This window comes from Pyrus communis, chromosome 16, assembly GCF_963583255.1.
Source record: "Pyrus communis chromosome 16, drPyrComm1.1, whole genome shotgun sequence".
Lineage (NCBI taxonomy): Eukaryota > Viridiplantae > Streptophyta > Magnoliopsida > Rosales > Rosaceae > Pyrus > Pyrus communis.
In genome coordinates this window covers 4,714,199-4,734,180 of record NC_084818.1, presented here as the reverse complement: position 1 = coordinate 4,734,180, position 19,982 = coordinate 4,714,199, and the positions used below count along the sequence as shown (strand labels likewise).

Here is a 19,982-nt window from a genome sequence, read left to right as displayed (position 1 = left end):
TTTCTTTATCAAATATGTAACAATTAAAATCCTGTTTTTGACAAAGAAAATCCCGTTTTGTAATCTTTCTTTCCGTAATGTTATTTTCACTAAACTCAGAATAATCAAACCCATGAACAAAGATTTCTACGTGTTAGGTAAGCTGCAGACCCAAGTCACCTGGAGGCTGGAGAGGACCTGTGTGTGTATAAATCCCAACATATTTGTCCATCGTTTTCAACAATATATTGAGCATCAATGGCTTCCCCTTTGTTCATGACCATTTTGACCTTGCCTCTGATCCTTGTGACCATGGGAACCACTAGTGCTACTGGTCACCTTTCAACCAATTTTTACTCCAGCTCCTGTCCAAGGCTCCAAGGCTATTCTCCACCGTCAGATACGCAATCCAAAAAGAGCCCCGAATAGGTGTCTTTCTTCTCCGAAAAATATAGAAAAAAAGAGTCAAACGAAATGGGCTCTCCACTTGTGTGCTTTAATGTTAGGGCTAGGCCATCTGGTTGGATCCACAAATGGGTTGGGTTTTTCTTTTTTGCCCTTTTCTCGTATTGGAATACTAGTAGCTACGCATGTTTATTCAATTCACAAGCAATTTAATTTCTAATTATACTACCCATCCATCCCACTAGAATAGGTTTTATATTAACACTGTTGTCCATCAATCATTAGTTTGTTTATAACTTATAATCATCCTAATTAATTAAGGGTTTCAGAGATTGACATTCTTGTTTAGTTGACTTTACACATACGGGTCTGCTAAAATTGCGCAAACATGCATATGATTTTAACTAAATGATCTTATGTCATCTGGAAAAAAATTGTCATTAACAACATTTTGCAATTGTCCAAATGAAAGGTTTGTATGCGCCATCACGTTCATTTTATAAACATTGATGTGCAAATTTTTATTTTTATTTTTGCAGGGTTTAGGGCTATGTTTCAACTTTGGTTAAACAATTAAAAAAATATATCGATTCACAAAGATAAACTATAGCCACCAACGTCTTGCCTTTGCTCTAGGAATCCTTCTTGATCTCTTCTCTCTCTTTCTCTCTTTGTTTCGAGTTGTGGTCCTCACTTTGTCGATGAGAGTCTTTGTGGTTATGGCCTCGATTTGTTGATAAGACCTTTCATAGTTGTAACTTGTAATCGTGGTCATGATATGAGGTGATGATTTTTGTGGTTTGTGCGCTTAGCAAAGGACTATGAGGAGGATGCTCAACGTTTGTTGAAGGTGACTCATAGCAGAGTTTCTTTGTCGACAATTACAAGTTCATCACGGGGTGGTACGATTTTTTATCTCATGGTGCCTTTAGTCCTTCGACTTGCAAGGTTTAGTCATCGTGACTAGGGTTTTGGGTTTAAGACAACTAGTAACAGTCCTTAAAGGCTTAGAGGCTGAAGAATAAGTTTGTAATTGTGTGGAGTTGTGATGTTATGACATGTGTTACCTCTTGAATTGTTTTAAGAATTTAGTGTCGCATCACATTAAACAATTTTGCTTAATTTAATCCCATTGTCAACCCACATAAATGCCATGGGAATCTAAAAAAGATATAATGATATGCAAATATTCTTCAACTTCCCAAAGTCTTGTGTGCACTTTTGTTTACAACTCAGCGTCGGAGGTGCTCCAACATGTTAAAAAATAAAATACAAGCTGTACGTTAACTGTATAGTCTAATTAATTTTCCATTTGTACAAGTGGGGTTGCTTAATTTGTTATATTACTTTGTTCTATCACTATAATTAAACATTTGTTCGGATAATTCCTCAATGCATGGCTACAGCTAGCTCGTATTTGCTTTAGTTTCACCCTCGAGATTTGAGAGCAAACATGTGCTACTGTGAGAGAGATGGAAACATCGGTCAAGTATTTGATTTCTGAACTTATATTTTGATCAGAAACTTGTTTACAAGGATCAGAAACATATTAGGTATAGATTATGAAGCAAATATAAATATACTGAGATGGCGGTCGATACTACTAAATCTCCTATGGAAAAAACAAGTTTGCAGAGTCCAACAGTTTCAAATTAAGTAGGAAAATTCAGGATTATTATCTGGTCCAGTGATATGCACTGCATGGATAATAAAATTATACCGACCCTTAACACTAATATTATTTTCCTCATTTGTCTGTTTCCTTCAAGGAGAAAAGAAATCAGCACGCAAAATGTCATTCAACTGGCTCATAGTAGTTTCTCTAGCTGAAGATAAAAAAACAAGTATTACTAGATTTACTAAATTATGAGATATATTTTATTTTCTAGACTTAGTAAATTATGAGATATATTTTATTTTCTAAGTATCTCTTGAATATTGCCACTCAATACTACGGTCTGGTGGTATTTATGTTCACTTGGAAGTGAGAGGTTTTGGGTTCGAATCTTGTGGATGACGAATTCGATACCAAATTAGGTTGTCCATTATATGGCTTGGCCGAACTTCCCCTTCCCCTAGTGTAAAAATATCGATGTACTTAAAAAAATCTCTTGAATTAAGATTCAGGAAGAAATCGGGTCTAAGTTTCCTCATCTTTCTAGATTTAGGTTAATTGATTTCGTTGTTCAATTAGAATTAATGTCCTTCTTGTTTTGTATTAGCCTTCAATCTTATTTTCTTATAAAACTTTCTTATAAAGAAAAATGAAATGTGTGAGATTAGGTGAAAATTTTGAAAAACTTTGTTTAGCAAATTATATAACCAAATGGTAAGATGGGAGTAGCTAGCAATTTGGTATTTTAGGCTATGGTAAGGATATTTGAGGTTTATTTCCTTTTTTATTAGGGTTTAACATTGCTTTCCTGTTTGTTTTAGGATTAGGTATTATAAATACATCTCTAGGAACTCAATTGAATCAAGTCTTCCCAAGAAGTTTTTTTTTTTTTGTTACATTGGCAACTTTGTAGTGTTCTTGTTTCTTAATTATGTGTTTATGAAATAAGACTTTAATTTTTTTTTTACCCCTTTGAATTTTTAATATAAAATGTGTGATCATATTATGTGAAAAGTTTGAAATACTTTGTTTAAACCAAATGGTAGGATGGAGTCGTCGGATTTATCCTACAGCATACGGAAAATTAAATATATTGATCAATTATTAGTTAATGATGCTTCAAAATATTTGCAAGGTGTTAATTAAGTGAGTATTAAGCAGGCATGCATGCATACATGCATATATTCATCACTAAATAGATACTAGGCCTTGGGAATCCTCTATTCACATGCATATTGATAGATTCGAGACTGATCAAAACAAATTATCAGAAGCCTCTCATATATAAGGGATACAAACAGACCCTATTAAACCTTTAGTGAATGTGAACTTCTAAACAATATATAAAATAATTGATAACGCCCCTTGGTTTCAAAAATAGATTATTATTCGAATATTGTAGCATAAGTCTAAGAGTTTTTTTATCTTTTTTTTTTTTTTTTAAAGGACGACAACAGATGACAAGACATGGTTGTCCACCCCTTTCGAGGGTCGGGAAGAGTCACAAAGACATTTCAGCCTCCCGCTCACCACATTCAAGCAAACTCACCAACTTGAAGCCTCAAACCCATAAGTCTAGGAGTTTTTAGGCTGGCTATTAATTTTGATATGATAATTCATTCATTTGAATGTTTGGAGCCACAATTTTTAGTTTTATTCAAGTAATTGGTTGAATTATTGATAAGTTGTTCATAGTGTTGGAATAACTATTGGTTAATAGAATTGTTATTAACTGAGACTTAATATTGTGAAGTTATAATTCATCTTGATGCTTATGAATCAAGTTGTGGTTTGATCAAGCAATTGGTTGAATTACTACTTTATTACTCATTATGTTGATATAACTTGAAGGTTAACCAATTGGTTGAATTACTACTTTATTACTCATTATGTTGATGTAATTTGAAGGTTAACCAAGTTTGTTGTTAAAATGAAGCTTAAAATTATTGTTGTTAAGTTTGGCTTGATAAGTGGCAAATTATTTTGAATTTGCTTTGTCAGTTTGATTAAAATGTTGATTATGCAAATTAGATATCAGTAATCTTAGAATCTGTTCTGCATTATGTTTTCAGCCCTGGTTCTTTGGTTCTATACTTTAAAATGCATTGGCAGATTATTTGTGATGATAAACTCTTTTGATGAAAAGACTTGGTGATGACTTCTGTTATAATTTGAAAGTTGTGCTGGAAACATGGTTCATACTCAAGTGAGGGAATGTAAGAATATAAGCAAAAGATTATTGTGATAGCCAATTAATTCAAATTGGTACATAAAAGTCTTATGAAAATAGGATTGCTTTGTCCTAATTTACATGGAATTGGATTTAGTATGTAAATTGGTTTCTACCACTTGTAATTTGATAAGGAGACTATTTTTGTGTTCTATGTGAATTCTAATAGAAGAGTCATATGGATTGCTTGTCTATACAAATAGTGGTCACTACTCTCATAGAAAAAACACTCATTATTGGACTTAGGTTCTATTGTAATCAAACATATTGTTTTTGCAAAATAGAAAAAGCTTACTATTGAAATCGGTCAAACATCATTTTCTTTGTTATTTTTAAAGATTCTTACCACTAGTAAAAAAAACCCCTTGTGCGACGAAAGACGAAATTTTAGACTTTGTCGCACAATATGTTTAAAAAAAATTAAAAAATTTAAAAAAAAAAAATTTAAACTTTGCACGACAAAATCCAAATATTTCGTCGCCTAAACCCGATTTATTTTCTTTTATATTTAAGTTTATATTTTAAATTGTAAAATAAATTAATTTCATAGTTTTTTTTTTTTTTTCAAACTTTGCGCGACGAATATTAATATTTCGTCGCCTACACCATATTTATTTAATTTTTATTTTATTTTATATTTTATATTGTTAACCTGTATTATTTTTTATTATTTTCTTTGCACGACAAATCAACATTTCGTCATCTAGATCCTATTTATTTTATTTTTTATTATTTTTAAAAACTTTGCACAACGAATACTAATATTTCATCGCATAAATCCTATTTTTTTTTTTTAAATTGTCTAATAAAATTTATTAAATAAATTTTGCAATGAACCAATATTTCATCGTTCAAAATCGTTAAATTTGGGCGGGTGCCGAAAATGATATGTGGAAAATTTAATGTTTAAAACTTTGAGCGGCCAATCTTTCGTCATGCAAAACTTTGCACGACCTATGTTTCGTCGCACAAAACCCTAAAAATTTGGGTGGGCACCAAATATGGGGCGCGGGAATTTTTTTAAGACTTTGCTCGACCAATCTTTCGTCGCACAAAATCATATCCTTCATCGCGCAAAGTGATACAGTTTTTAAAACTAAAATAACTCCACAATTTTCTCAATGTATCTCTCTAGTTCTCTTACCTCTCCTATCTTTCCCTCTCCCCAAATCCAACCCCCTCTTTCACACTCAATCTCTCCTATCTTTCTCACTCTCTCACTATCTCTTCTGACACTCGCTCCTCTCTCCCTATCTGTCTCTTACTCCTCTCTCCCTATCTCTCATTCACTCTTAATCTTTCCAAAAGGTATTTTCTCTCTAAATTTTAATTTATTTTTCATTAATATGTGTTTTTGGAGTTAATTTTGGGTTTGGGTGGGGTTTGGGGTCGGGTATAGGGTGAGGGGTGGAGTTTGGGGTATGCCAATTTTAGGGGAGGTTATGCCCATTTTTTGGTATTATTTTATGTTTTTTTTTTTGGTTATTTGACCTTTTTTTTGTTATTTTTGTAGGAAATCGTTGGGACTTTGACGGTAAAAGTTGAGGACTAGAGGATTATGACGCTATCGGACCATATCCCCCACCACCACAATAGACTTTTATTAGGATTTTATTATTGTAATTTGTTAATTTATATGTATATTTTAAAATAAAATGTATATTATGGATAATTTGATCACTATTTTTCAATGTAATTTTATTTTGAATATGTCAATTTAAATTTAAGTAATTAAAAAAATAAAGCCATACAATTAAATTAAATTAAAAAAGTAAAAATTCAAAAAAAATTTGTGCTAGCAAATATTTCGTCGCGCAAACAATTACTATAATTAAATTAAATAATAGAAATAATAAAACAAAAAGTCAATTTAATTAAATAAAAAATAAAAACAAAAAACTTTTGTCACGCAGAATCTTGCACTACCAAATATTAAAAACTTTGCGCGACGAAGAAATATTTCGTCATGCAAACCCTATCTTCACGAGCTTTGCACGACGAAATCTTACTTTGTGCAACAAATCTTATTTGGTCGCGCAAAGTGTTTTTTTGTAGTAGTGTACAGTTGCACCGTAAAGTAGGGCATAGATGATCTTTTGGGAAAAACGGAAGAGGATATGACAGTTTTTTTTCAACAATTTTCAATAGAGAGAATCAAAGGGAGTTGTACGAAAACAAAAGAAGGTGCCACTATTGTAAGCAACCATGACATAAGACCAAATTCCATCACATCTAATTGTTTCTAGAATCTTGATCGAGGGAGGCCAAATTCAGTATACGTACGTACGTGTGTGTGTGTGTGTGTGTGTGTTGATTAATTAGAAAATTTTGTCACTTAATTTTCTCCATTTGGTTATCTTGCTTGTGTGATTCATCAGGTTCCTCTTTGCCTACTTCCCACTTGGGTTGAAATCCCACACGCCAAGGAAACAAAACTGCTTTGAGAAACTAATATAGCTGGCAAGACCATTGACCATCCAACAATTGCAAATACATACATCTACTTCACAAAATGCTGTAACTTCACTAAATAGCAATGTATATGTATGCATTATCTAATTATACTGATAATTTAAGTTTACTAAACTGGCCTTTCACCTAGCACCAAACAACAGATCCAAATATAAACCACCACCACCATCACCCAAACAATAATAAAGACCACCTTGTGTTCAAGCTTGATGCATTAATTTAGCATTGTTGCAGAAAAGTATATAATGTAATATGAATTTTTAGAATGTAGAAATCCTCATCTATTCCTCAAATTATTTCAGATATTATTCCAGATACTGTAATATGAATTTTTAGAATGTAGAAATCTATGAAATTTCGCTAATTAATTAGAAATGTTCTAACACCAATAAAACTGCATGAACTAATTAATCTAACGGAAAAGTTCATGACACATTTTCAATTCTTTTAATTTTGATAAAGATTCAAAATAATCTTGAGGGTTTGAAGTAGCGTCATATGGTTTGACAAAAAAAAAAAAAAAATTACCGTCATATGGGATTTCAAAAATCAATTTTAATTATCATTTGATGGAGCAATGAGATTTCAAATATAACCTTCAATTCTATCATCATGCAATAAAACAATCCTTAGTTCTTGAGCAGGATATCCTATTATTTCTTGACCTCACTAATTAAGAACCACCGGATAAAGAGAAATCATAATTTTATTGTTATAAGATATATATATATATATATATATATATATATATCAATCTATCCTACAAAGGATTGGTGGTTTGAACGCAGGTGCAATAAGTTAAAAAATTTAGCCCTAATCAAGACAATTCATCACTTCAAGAAATCATTATTAAGTTTTTTATAATAAAAAATATATACATAGTTGAAGTTAATAACATAAGAACCGTCTATTATTTTACTATCAAGCTATGCTGCCATTTCTACCATTCTTCCGACGTGGGATTCACTCTCAACAAGCCTTAAAATCTTACTCAGCAAATAGAAGCCATGATTTATCCAGAATTGTGTGATGAAATATTTATGATCTGCTTCCCAATTGCTCTGCAAACTCTATTACGTTGTAACAAATTTGTGATCAGTAGAATAGTACACAAGTTATCCAACAATAAGGAAGAACAGTGAAGCTTACTGTTTCCAGTATTCCAGTACCCATTACAATATAAGGGCAGTAAATATTAAATAACGCAAATATTGGTAGAAACTACGTACGTACGTATACTAAGTTGCGCAGAAGTTTATAATTTACCCCTAAAATGCTAAGGATCTCAATTCACAAGCCTTTGATTGTCGGAGCTAGAAATTTCTTCTAGTGGGGGCAATCCGAAAATCAACTAAGAAAATCTTATTATAGTATGGCTTATACCTAATATGATAATAGGGATGATTTCAAATGATGATGCATCACAATTCCAATGTTACTAAAATTTCAGTGCAGTAGTAATAAGTAACAAAGTGATAAGAAAAATCTTAATACATGATTACGCGGGAGAGGTTTTTCAGTTTGAATGACAGAACAAGAGCATTTTTGCTCATATAATATTTAATATAGAGTATATGCAGTATGAAAGTATGTTGGATATTAGATACATATATTTTCTTCAAAGATAACGCATGTGTATTATATAATTGTAGTCTACAACTTAACAAACGAATCACTTGAATAGGGCCATATGCCCCCAGATAGCCTTCATTGGCTCCGTCCATGCCCTCCCTCCTCTTCAATATTAATTTCTTCAAATCAACAATAATTCAGGATCCTTGATTGGCATGGATTAACATGTGCAAGTGTCTATATAGTCCATAGACATGTACTAGATCCCGCACGCGAAATAACACCATGATTAAACCCAAATCCCAACCAAACCTAACGTCAGAGAACCTTCAGCCTCAAGTTTGTCTTGGTTCAATTACTAATTTGATTGCCAGTATATTCGTTTTGTTGGGTTTTCTGACATTGCTTCCGTGCATTTAGAGGAGAGATTCGTAGCTATCCACAGTGTATATGCTTATTACTAATTATACGATTATAAAGATAGACAGAATGAGATATACAACATGTTATCAAGCATATTCTACATATCTTATAGTAGGGTTTCATAAAAATCTTGATATTACTCAATTTGTAAATAACATATATAAGGATCAAATAATTCAAAAACATGTTACATGGCAGAGGTAATACTGCATGTTCAACATATAACATCATGAATAATGTGCAACAATTGAACAAATTAACAGGTTTGGTTTTGGTGGCGAGAGCACGAGTTTTAATTTGGACATGCCTTAGTTTCGTTGAATAACTAGGAAGAAGAACAAGTGGTGGAAATTAAATTTAGCATGAGGAAAGGAACACAACAACCAACAATATCTGGCGACAAAATAAGGACCTAAAATGGATTAAGACAGTACCTAAGAAACTAAAAACCTCCCAAGAAACCGTATATCAATTATAAAACATCTCTCTGTATCGTCATTTTATTCCACTTGAAGAATCATCATAATAAGAAAATTAAATGGGATCGATGTCTTAATTTCAGTCTAAAAATTAAAATTTAACCAAAGAAGGAAACATTTTCACTTGAAAGGGAGCTATAGTCCGCGGCACTGGTTTGTTGATTAGTGTACATAGAAGAAGAGGAAGAAGTAGGAGGTAAAGGAGGTGGTGGTGACGGGGGCAGCAGTGGTTGTGGGGTCTGCGGCAAGGAAGCAACGGAAACAGCCCCGGAAGTAGAGAACAAAGCCATATGATGATGAGAATTAGAAGGAAGGAGATTTGCTTCCCTATATTTGTATTTAAGTATCTCGCCCCTTACTGCGTTTAGCTCAGCTTGTAAAGATTGAACTTCTTGTTGCACAGCTGAAATTACACCCATGCATCCATACACCGGATCTCTTAGCCTCACATTTGCTTCATAAACAAGACTATTTGCTGCATCTGCTCTTTGAGTCTCCGGCACCTCCTGATTAAATGTTTAATTGCACCACACACAAGAAAAAATAAATCACTAATTATTAATGCAATTAAAAATCAAGATAATAAAATCCCAGTGGCTGCTACCGGATAGAAATTAATCTACAGTGAGGGTAATGAAAGGATTAGGCTATCCTTCATCCCTCCAAACACCAACACCGGTCAATATTTATTATATAAAACCAAATGTTAACAAAATATGGACAAGATGCAGATTGATACCGGAATCAAACGCTTTCTCCGAAATTGAATGTACATAATCAATGCATAATGATGACACAAAGAATTAGGATTTATAGTTTAATTACCATGAGCATCTTCGAGACGTTGCTGGCACCAAAGACCTTATGGACCGAGGCAAACTTCTGGGGTTCGTGGGGAGAGAAGTAAGGAGAGAAGGGGCATTCCTGTGCACACCTTCGTCTGAGAAGTTTACAGGCAGCACAAGGAGTGATGGTGTTTAGGGTTCCAGGAGGGCCCAACATGTGTCTTCTTCCCATATGATAATGGGAAGCATCAGTTTCTCTTTTAAACTTCTTGCCTACCTCGTCAAATCTCTCCCTAGAAGCAGAAAATAAATGCATAAACAAAATTGTGATGACACATATAATACAACTATAGATAGGAAGGTGATTTCCGCACAGCACTCCTATTTATTTCCGTTCCTCGGTTCTCTTTTAATTCTTTTCTTTTCAGAAGTCAGAAACAAAAAGGGGATAAAAATGTGCGTGAAAATCAGTTCCGATATAGAAAACGTTGCAATTACATGAAAATTAATTATTACCTTTCTCTGGACATCCAGGCATGCTCTCCCAGGGTAAGGATAGGGAGGTGGAGTTGCTAAAGGAGAAAGAAAAGGATAGAAGGAAAGAAGGAAGTATAAAATAGGGGGCTACAAATTAATAATGAGTGAACTTCAAAGGCAAGGTACACTATAAAAAAAGTGGTCCACTGTTAATATAGTTTATACAACAAATTAGGAGACAAAAGGAGTTGGAGTGTTAGATTACATACTACTGACTGAAATTATAAGAGAAGCAGAAAGCTAAGAAACTTTTGTTTGTTGGTGATGGTAAAAATTTCTTTGATTGATGTACGAGGATTTTGAAAATTATAGTTCTCCAGAAATCAACAGAGCACTCTCGGTCTCTGAGACAAAAGCATCAATGGAGAGGGAGAGGGAGAGAGAGAGAGAGAGAGAGAGAGGGGGGGGGGGGGAAGAGAAGCATAAATGCCAACTCTGTGACCGCTAGCTCGCTCTCTCTCTCTCTCTCTCTCGCTCACGTGTGGTTCCTTAATGTGTTTTGACTTTTTGATCAACCATTTGATTTCATGCCTGCATCTGGTTCTTTCTTCATCTCAGAAAGACCTAACTTATTTTGACCAAAAAAAAATGGCAAGACCTAACTAGTTTTTCTCTTTGTTTTTTATTTGAAAGTTGAACACGAATTATCTTAGAATACAAATGTTTTTTTAATTAATAAGCTCAGACAAACTAGTAATGAAAATGCAAAAGTAGCTCAGTGCTCAGAATTAGAGAGTACATCTGCTATTTGTTGATATTGAATGCGAATCTATGGTATATATTGTACATTGTATAGTTGAACACACTCACATAATTTGTTGTTCTTCCCCACAAAGAATTTATAAGAATCAAAGCTAATTCAAACAATAAATAAATCAATTCTACTTGAACAAGCAAACCTAATTAAATAGATGTTATAAGCACATACAAGATCTCTTCTTTCTATTCGTAATCTCAACAAAGGATAAGAAAACTTAATTTCCTCCTAAAGGCTGTTATTAGAAATAAATTAGAGATCTCTCACTTCTCTTTTTCATTATTTTCCAATATGGATAACAACAATGTTAATGTATCAGAAACTACAGATTACCAATATTTTTCTCTTTCACATCATAAACTTGACAAAATAAAATATAACTTATATCAAGTGGTATTATTTAGATTACATCAAAAGTTTTTTGTAATAAAATCTCACCTGAATTGAGTAATTTTGAGTAAAATATAATCTCTCACCTGTCTATTTCATCATTTTCTAAATATGTATAACAACAATGTTAATGATCTGGAACTATAGATTAGTATGCTCGGTACCAAACATTTTCTTCTCTTTCACATTTTATAACCGAGGAGATATATCTCCTTATTAAGTTGTAATTGGCATGTTAGTTCCTTGTCAAAATCAAGAACCTACCCTTGATGAAAAAGCCTGTATCTGGGATCTTGCTCCGAAAAGGAAATTTTATATCGGTCACCGCATGAAAACCACAATTTGTACTTGAAGATGGCTAATACCAATAAACCCATATGATTTAGTCAGAACTTGAATCTGTCAAAAATTGATTGTCCCTTTCTTTAAAACTAGCCATACGTATGGATCATCAGCAAATTAATTCAAACACTCCCTTGTTTGCCCTTCTGATATAGCGAGCAACTACATGTAGGTTAATTAAAGTCAATTATACATATATTTGTCTAATTTAGTAAGTCATATTTACAAGCAAAAGAAGCACACACATAACAATAAATTTTGGGATAAATCAAAAGAATAGACATTAGAAGTCATATGCAAAGGAAAATGGGACAAATGAGGTTGATTGATGGGACGAAGAACTAATTCACGAAAGTTGCTTGTAAATATTTTTTCCTTCCCCTTTTCAGTCATCTCTTAAACTCCTACTTCAAGGAATTCACTACTCTTCTATAAACATACTCAACACATCAGTGATGTTTACAGAAAAAGACTAGGCAGCCTTCAAGATAGGTTATATATAACGACAGATATATGGATAATGGATCTATATGTGCTAATTTTCTGGACAGCTTACCTACATTTTCATACAAGGAAAGCATTGTGATTAATCTATCATGGTTGTCTATTTGAACTCTCCAAATGCTGCGTTGTCCATATTTTAACTAGTGCTGTCAACAGCTTCAATGATTGTGTACGTTGTTCAATGACTCATCTGGCTAGCCGCTGGCCATCAGATTTTCTTTCTTTCTTTCATTTGATTAATAATTAGCTTACGAAGAAACCCAATGGCTTAATTTCGAGGTGTGTGCCATTATAACATGGCACACTCATGCTTGACTAGAAAAATTGTGTTGAAGAATGTGAAAAAAAAATCTCACATCAGAAACTTGACAAAATAAAAATATAACTCGTATCAAGCACAGTATTATTTCAAATTGCATTGAAGTCTTTGTGATACAATCTAAAATCAATCGGGTTGGTATATGGTTAAGTTGAAAACAATATCGGTGCATGACCCATTAGTAGTGGACCATTAAATTCCCTCTGTTAAATCTTGCAAAAATTTTCAAATAGTTTCTCAATTGACTCTCATTCTTATATCTATGAAAGCTGCATGTAACTACAGCAGTAGTGAAATCTAATTAATTGAAGTCTTTGTGATACAATCTAACATCAATCGGGTTGGTATATGGTTAAGTTGAAAACAATATCGGTACATGACCCATTAGTAGTGGACCATTAAATTCCCTCTGTTAAATCTTGCAAAAAATTTCAAAAAGTTTCTCGATTGACTCTCATTCTTATATCTATGAAAGCTGCATGTAACTACAGCAGTAGTGCAATCTAATTAATTAAAATCATTGAATTAAATAACAAATGATAAGATTAGACACATACTTAAGCCAAGTCGCCAATGACCTAATTACTGAGACTAGGGGATGGAGGAATACTATTAATATATATTTGGTCAGTAGTAGATGGGGCAAATTCTTAATTGTGAATTTGAGGAGTGTTATGTCAAAGGTGGGTGGTGAAAGGGAGGGAAAGGAAGAGAAATAATAGATTTTGAAGAGAAAGGAATTAGTAAGGAATTGGAGGGGATTAATATTTTAATTTATTATGATTTGTGAAATTCATATATGTGCATTGCTTAGATTGTAAGAAAATGACACCATCTTACAATCTTGTTTGACCCGTATTTTAAGGCTCGCAAGTCGCCCCGATGTTCTCTCATCCCCAACCTACTTTCTCACACTTTCACTCTCGTATCTTTCTGCACCAAAACCCATAACTTAATTATCCGTAATTTTACAAGTGGTCATTTATCATAGTGTTGAAAATGAGTTGTGCCCTTATATTTCGGCATGGGTTTGAACCCCGTCAGCTCTCTAATTTAACATTTAACCACTAATGCTATCGTCTTATCAAAAAATAAAAAATTGTCCGCCATTTTACTTATGCCAATAGGTTTGAAGGTCCTCCAAATAAAGAGTAACTCTAGTTTTTTTTTTTTTTGCCTCCGTTGTCACACACGTGAGTTACTTGGAACAACTTCTCGCGTGATATTACTATTTCACTTAATGAAATATAACGTGTGTTGTCCAACCATATCATAACAAGTATAGTGATAACACCACGTAACGGTGTTCTGAGTCCACACAAAAAATTTCTCTATATGCGGTTCTATTTGATTTGATATGAAGCCTGGCTAAGCTACCACACATTTTCGTTTTTGCTTTCAACTCTTTATACCGAACAAACATTCGTTTCAAATTTTTAAGTAATTAAGTCAACATATGTATATGGTAGCCAACTAACCATATCAAGAAATCTATAAGTAAGCTGTGTGCATGAACTTTGGTTGTAAAACGTTGCTATCTAGTTAAATTGTCAATCTATGATAGCATGAGATCTCTTCCACTGGTCAATAATAAAAAACCTGAGACTTCTCCATCCAGGTCCTCTACATCCTTAATATATTTCTCTTTTTATTATTCTAAAAAGAAGAAATTAGATATAAGTCTAATTAATGCCCCCTTATTAGGTAGTATAGTATTTTCTCGACTAAGTAATAAAACATTCATTGTCAACCAAAACCCTATGAAATTACCATTTTAACCCTCTAATTAAAACAAAACATGAATAAGAAATATGGGGCAGAAATGTAATTTCACATAACCAAATTTTACTTACTGTTTTTTTTTTTTCAAAACCTCACCTACATTTAAGCCTAACATATCTCTAATTAAAATAAAAATTAAAAAAATTCACACTCCCACATTCTCTATCACTCTCTTCCTCTCTCCTTCTATTTAAAAAAGGGATAATTTGATATAGATCCAATTTTGTGAGCCATTACTATAATTAGTCCACTGCATTGAAATAGGTCCAATAATTGATATTCCACGTAAGCTTATTTATAATTTGTACCATATTTATCCCTTAGACTTATAAATTGTAGTAAATATTCAAAATTTCTTAATTATATGATTATTTGTGGTTTAACTAATCCCTTAATTGTAGGATTAGTTATAGCAATAAAATCTCAACCCCCAGTCTGTTTTATCCCTCCTTTTTTTTCCTTCTTCTAAACAATTCCCTTTGTTAGATCATGGAATCAATCATCCTCTTTCTTCTCTCATCTTTCATGGGTGATATTTTGTGTTCCTCCCTCCAAATTCCTTCATGACAATTTCAATTTTTACATAGCTTTCACAATTTTTTTACATATTCGTTTGGCAATATAGTATCAATTGCAAGCAATAATACAGTATCATGCATTTATATTTGCTCTATTATATTTTTGTGCGTATCATAAGGGTAAACTGAAACTTAGTATTTGTTCCTTTTTTTGTTTAGTATTTGTTCCTTTAATGGAGGTATATTATATCATATTTCTATTCTAATGTTCTGCCATGAAGGTTCAGCATTTTTCTTCCTATACAATAGGTAGTTTATTTTTATTTTGTTGGTAGATTATATCTATTTTGTAGGTATAAAGCATTTTTCTTCCTATACAATAGGTAGTTTATTTTTGTTTTGCAATAGATTACATATGTTCTGTTGGTATAAAGTATTTTTCTTCCTATACAATAGGTAGATACTAAATTATATCGGTTTTGTAGGTAAACATCATTAGGTGGTTACTAGATAATATTTTAGTTAGTATTTAAATATTCAAAATTAAAAACTGAATAAATGATACAAAAATTAAAGAATTTAAATATTTTTATCTAAAAGGGCAAAATTGGTATAAAAATATGTAATTGGATAACTGGACTTAGTTAAAAAACTACCTATGTTTTTGGACTTAGATTGAAAAGCCCCTTTAAAAAAAAATATATTCTCATACACTTTGTGTGTGCCCATATGCTAGTTATTAATTAAAAAAATTTATTCTGTGGATATGGCTGGACCGTTAATGGGTAGACTTTGCCCTGCTCTTGGCAAATTTAAAGGAATTATTATCTTAAGCCCAACCTAAAATTAGAAGGCCCAAATTGGACGAACCTTTCTCTCAGACGATATGAATAATGAGCCGATGAGCAATTGTGTTGACTTGGCGTGCACATGACAAGGATAGACACCAGTGCTCGCAAACATCATTGATTTGGCATCCTCCACGATAGGACCAACGTCGGACAAGTTGATGGAGGCCTCCTTCAAAGCATAAATAATCTGGAGCGAGTTACTCTCAACAATCATGTAAACCCCTTTCAGCCGCCAAAACTAAACCTTCTCTAGCCGCGATAGCCTCCACGAACAAAGGAGAAAAAAAACATTTTCCACAGAAGCAGCAGCAGCAGCCACAAACTCTCCGTTCCCATCTCTAATAATAGCTCTGATACCTCCAACCTTGATGTTTTCAACCCAGGCACCACCTACGTTTATCTTAAGTCTTCCGCGCGGAGGTTTGACCCATTTGACAGTGAAAAGGCGGTGTTAACAGGGATACACGTCTTCCCTTTCCATAATTGGTTGTTTCTCGAATTTCACACTGCCCACCAGATCATCAAGCAAATGTCAAAATTGGAGCAACTTAGGTTGTTGGCCAGGAACGAGCCCCGTTCATTGATACACATTTGCTGATTTCCTTTAGGAGGGTGACCAAGTGGAGAAGCCATCCAAACACAAGAAGTAGGCAATCTCTCATCAAGTGAATGGCAGATTCCAAGTGGTGTTTAGTTTAAGATATTGGTTGAAATGACGAAAATACAATTTCAATTGCTAAGATGATAAATTTTTCATAATTTTGTCCATGTGTCGTAAATATGATTGATAATGTCATAAATATATATCCATGATTTGATTTTGATCATTTAGCTATTGAGATACTTATTTCAACTAATTTCCCGACTTTTACAACCATGCCTATATATCCAATAATCATACGTTTCTTTGCGAAAACAAAATTGTATCACTCTCAATTAGACGTGGTAACATGTTTTTTTTCGTGTGTCGTGTTAACCAATAACCACAAATCACATTTTAACAAGTTATCCAAACTCGAACTTTTAAGCTTACCAACAACAATTGATTAACTCGATTAAATTTAATTATTCATTTAACGGGTGACCCTTTAATGAAAAACTTTATTTGAGATACATTTTAAATCAATGATTTTGACTTATACTCTTGAGAACAAAATAAGTGGTTAGCATTAGCAAAATCATAAGATATATACCACACATGTTATAATACTTAAAGTCACGCATAATAAGCTCCGTTAAAAAGGTCAGGTAACAACACAAATCTTGAAGAAGGAAAAAAAAAAAAAAAAAGGTTAAAATTCAAATAAATGGTCTAAAGAGCAATAAATCTTAAAATTTGACATCCCCTCACGTGTGGCGAATTTTCAAGCTTAACATGTGAACAACACAAATCGGATGACGTAGAGCACGTGTAGCCGTTGGACTTCACACGAGGGACAACCTGCTTTGATACCATGAGGAAAGTTGAGGTTCCACCATAAAACCAATTGACAATATGGAGAGTAGCCCAACATCTTATTAGCTAATGCAAAGTCGCTCTTCTCATCAATATGTGATTCATTTTCAACAAGAACCAACAATTGTACCTACTCTAATAGCAGTTCCACCTTGGGCAATAGCCCGATGGACTGGCTCTCAAACAAGGCTAGAAAGCTCGAGCAACTTGGTCCAGTATGTGCTGGCGATTAAGCCCGAGCGGGCCCAAGGGAGAAAAGCTTGGCATGAGTTGCCAGCCCGAGAGCCTGAAGGCCATATGACGCAAGGCTGACGTCAGGGTGACGTCAACCACAATATAAAATTAATAAAAATATAAAATATTAATAAAAAGATATAAAAATTAATTTAAAAAAGAGAGTAAAAAATTAATTAAAAATTAAAAATTAAAAAAAAGATTTAATTTTTCTATAAATATGTTATCATTATCTTCTAACTTACACCATAATTTTATATTTTCTCAAATACTTTGGGTTGTAATTTCTTATTTAATGACACGTGGTACAACGAAACCGATTAAAAATCATATCCGAAACTACAAATAAAATTATTTTGTATTATTTTATAAAATAAAAATACTAATACTTTATTACTTATTGCCAGGGCTATTCAGTGTAGGAGTAGAGATGCAAAAGGTAATTACTGTTCATTAAGGTAGTTACTGTTCATTGGAGGCTATTCAATAGTGACTTACCCTATGGGACCTTTGTAACGGTGGAATTGTTCTAAAATAAGAGAAGGGCGCTGACAAAAGTGAAAGTAGTTGAAGAGTTCTTTAAGCCTTAATTATATTACTTAGTTGTATTCACTTTTATGAACATGTACAGAAGCCTATTAGACTAGGAGATTGAAACAACTTACTAAAATAGAGATGATTTACAAGATAAATAATTATTTATCTTCTGTCATTAGATTATCTCATGTTCTTAGATTAATATAAATCAAAATACATGAGATAATGATACAAGATAAGTAGACAAATATTAAGACGATGGCAGAATTAGATAAATACACAAATTATGGTCGAGAACAGTAGGTTCTTGTCAGTAATGTGATATGTGATATCTTTAATCTATCTTGTTTACAGTATTAATTGCAGTCCAATAATTTAAGCACCCAAAATAAACATTACTGCAAATTAAGCTACGTTGTGTAATATTTCATTATAAATTATCACATAAAATAATGGGATTTATAACTTCAACATTCATCCTCATCTCACATCCACAATGAAAGAGTTTAACTTTACAAGAAAAGGAAATGGCAGTAAAAAGTAAATATTCAATAAAATAGAAAACTGAATTTCAAATGCATTATGTTGGAATATTGATCATGAGATATGACATCAAATATGGAACCCTCCACATGTTCTTGTCATTGGTAGTCCACACACTGCATGCCCACTTACACTTCTGGAATTAATTAAAATTCTAGTGCAAAACCCAAAAATAAAAAAGATTTAATTAACACGACCACAGAAAATTCTAATTAAGCAGCAGCACCTCGGCCAGATTCATGGTTTTACAATGGACAGACATGCAAATTTTATTTTCCTCACTGAATAGCAGCCTCGGATCCCATGAAAATTAGTAGAAATCGTACCTTTGCGTTTGCCACCAGAGCATAAAGCTGAAGTAGGTGATCCAGAATTTCGATGATGATTATCATAATAATAATCTTCCTCGTAATTATTCTCTAATGGCATCCTCGAAACCGAAAAACATCGATTTTTTCTACCCTTTTTGGTTCTCAAACCTGATGAAGAATTTGATGATGATGATGATAATGAATATGAGTATGATGCCGACGAAAATGATGATGCCGATGACAACGATGGAGATGGTGATGGCGATAACATGTTATGTGCCTTGACCATTTTCCTAAGCCTTGGGAAAATGGTGCCCAAAAACTTTGCTTTGGAGCTAGGGTTTTGCTGGATATGTTTTTTGCTGGGTGGGGTAGTGGAATAGGAAGGTGGGGGTGTGAGAGGAGGAAGAGACGAGTGCGAAAACTTGTGCTTCGGTGTACCCGGCTGAGACTCCCACATGAATGGGATAGCACCAGCTTCTCCATAGTAAACCCTGCAAGAAGCGTTGGCCGCGGATGATTCCTTGGTGACAATCTTGGAGGAAAAGTGCTTGTTTTCAGTCACCATTTTTGAATCTGGTTTTGGGTTCTGACAGTCTTTGGCTTAGCTACTTGGCTAGCGATAGAGCAGATCTGAAATTTCAAGATCCGAAGAAGAAGCAGCGAGGTAGCTGATGATATTGAATTGAATAGAATATCTTGTAGAGTGCTGGTTGCAGTTGAATGTGGGTCGTCTAGTATTAATTTAAGGTTCCACACATTGTAGGGCTTATAAAATTTTAATATATACACAAAACCATACTCCACATTTGATGCTGATTTGCGGAATTTGTCTCTTATATAGGAAAATCTCAGGAGCTTAAAATTAGGGAGATTATATCTCTCAAAAGAATTTGTGAGATTATAGATATTTTTCTATTTTTGAAACTATTTTAAAACTT

General features: G+C 33.2%; 1 protein-coding gene across 1 annotated transcript; it reads right to left on the bottom strand.

Moving 5' to 3' along the window:
• Positions 1 to 9,030: 9,030 nt before the first annotated feature.
• LOC137721200 (LOB domain-containing protein 15-like) lies at positions 9,031 to 19,609 on the bottom strand. Its single transcript, XM_068460302.1, has 4 exons — positions 19,057 to 19,609; positions 11,731 to 11,749; positions 10,001 to 10,253; positions 9,031 to 9,681 (listed from the first exon to the last, which is right to left on the bottom strand). The coding sequence occupies exons 1-4, from the start codon at positions 19,607 to 19,609 to the stop codon at positions 9,274 to 9,276; spliced, it is 1,233 nt and encodes a 410-aa protein (XP_068316403.1). The 3' UTR covers positions 9,031 to 9,273.
• Between the last annotated feature and the right edge of the window lie 373 nt (positions 19,610 to 19,982).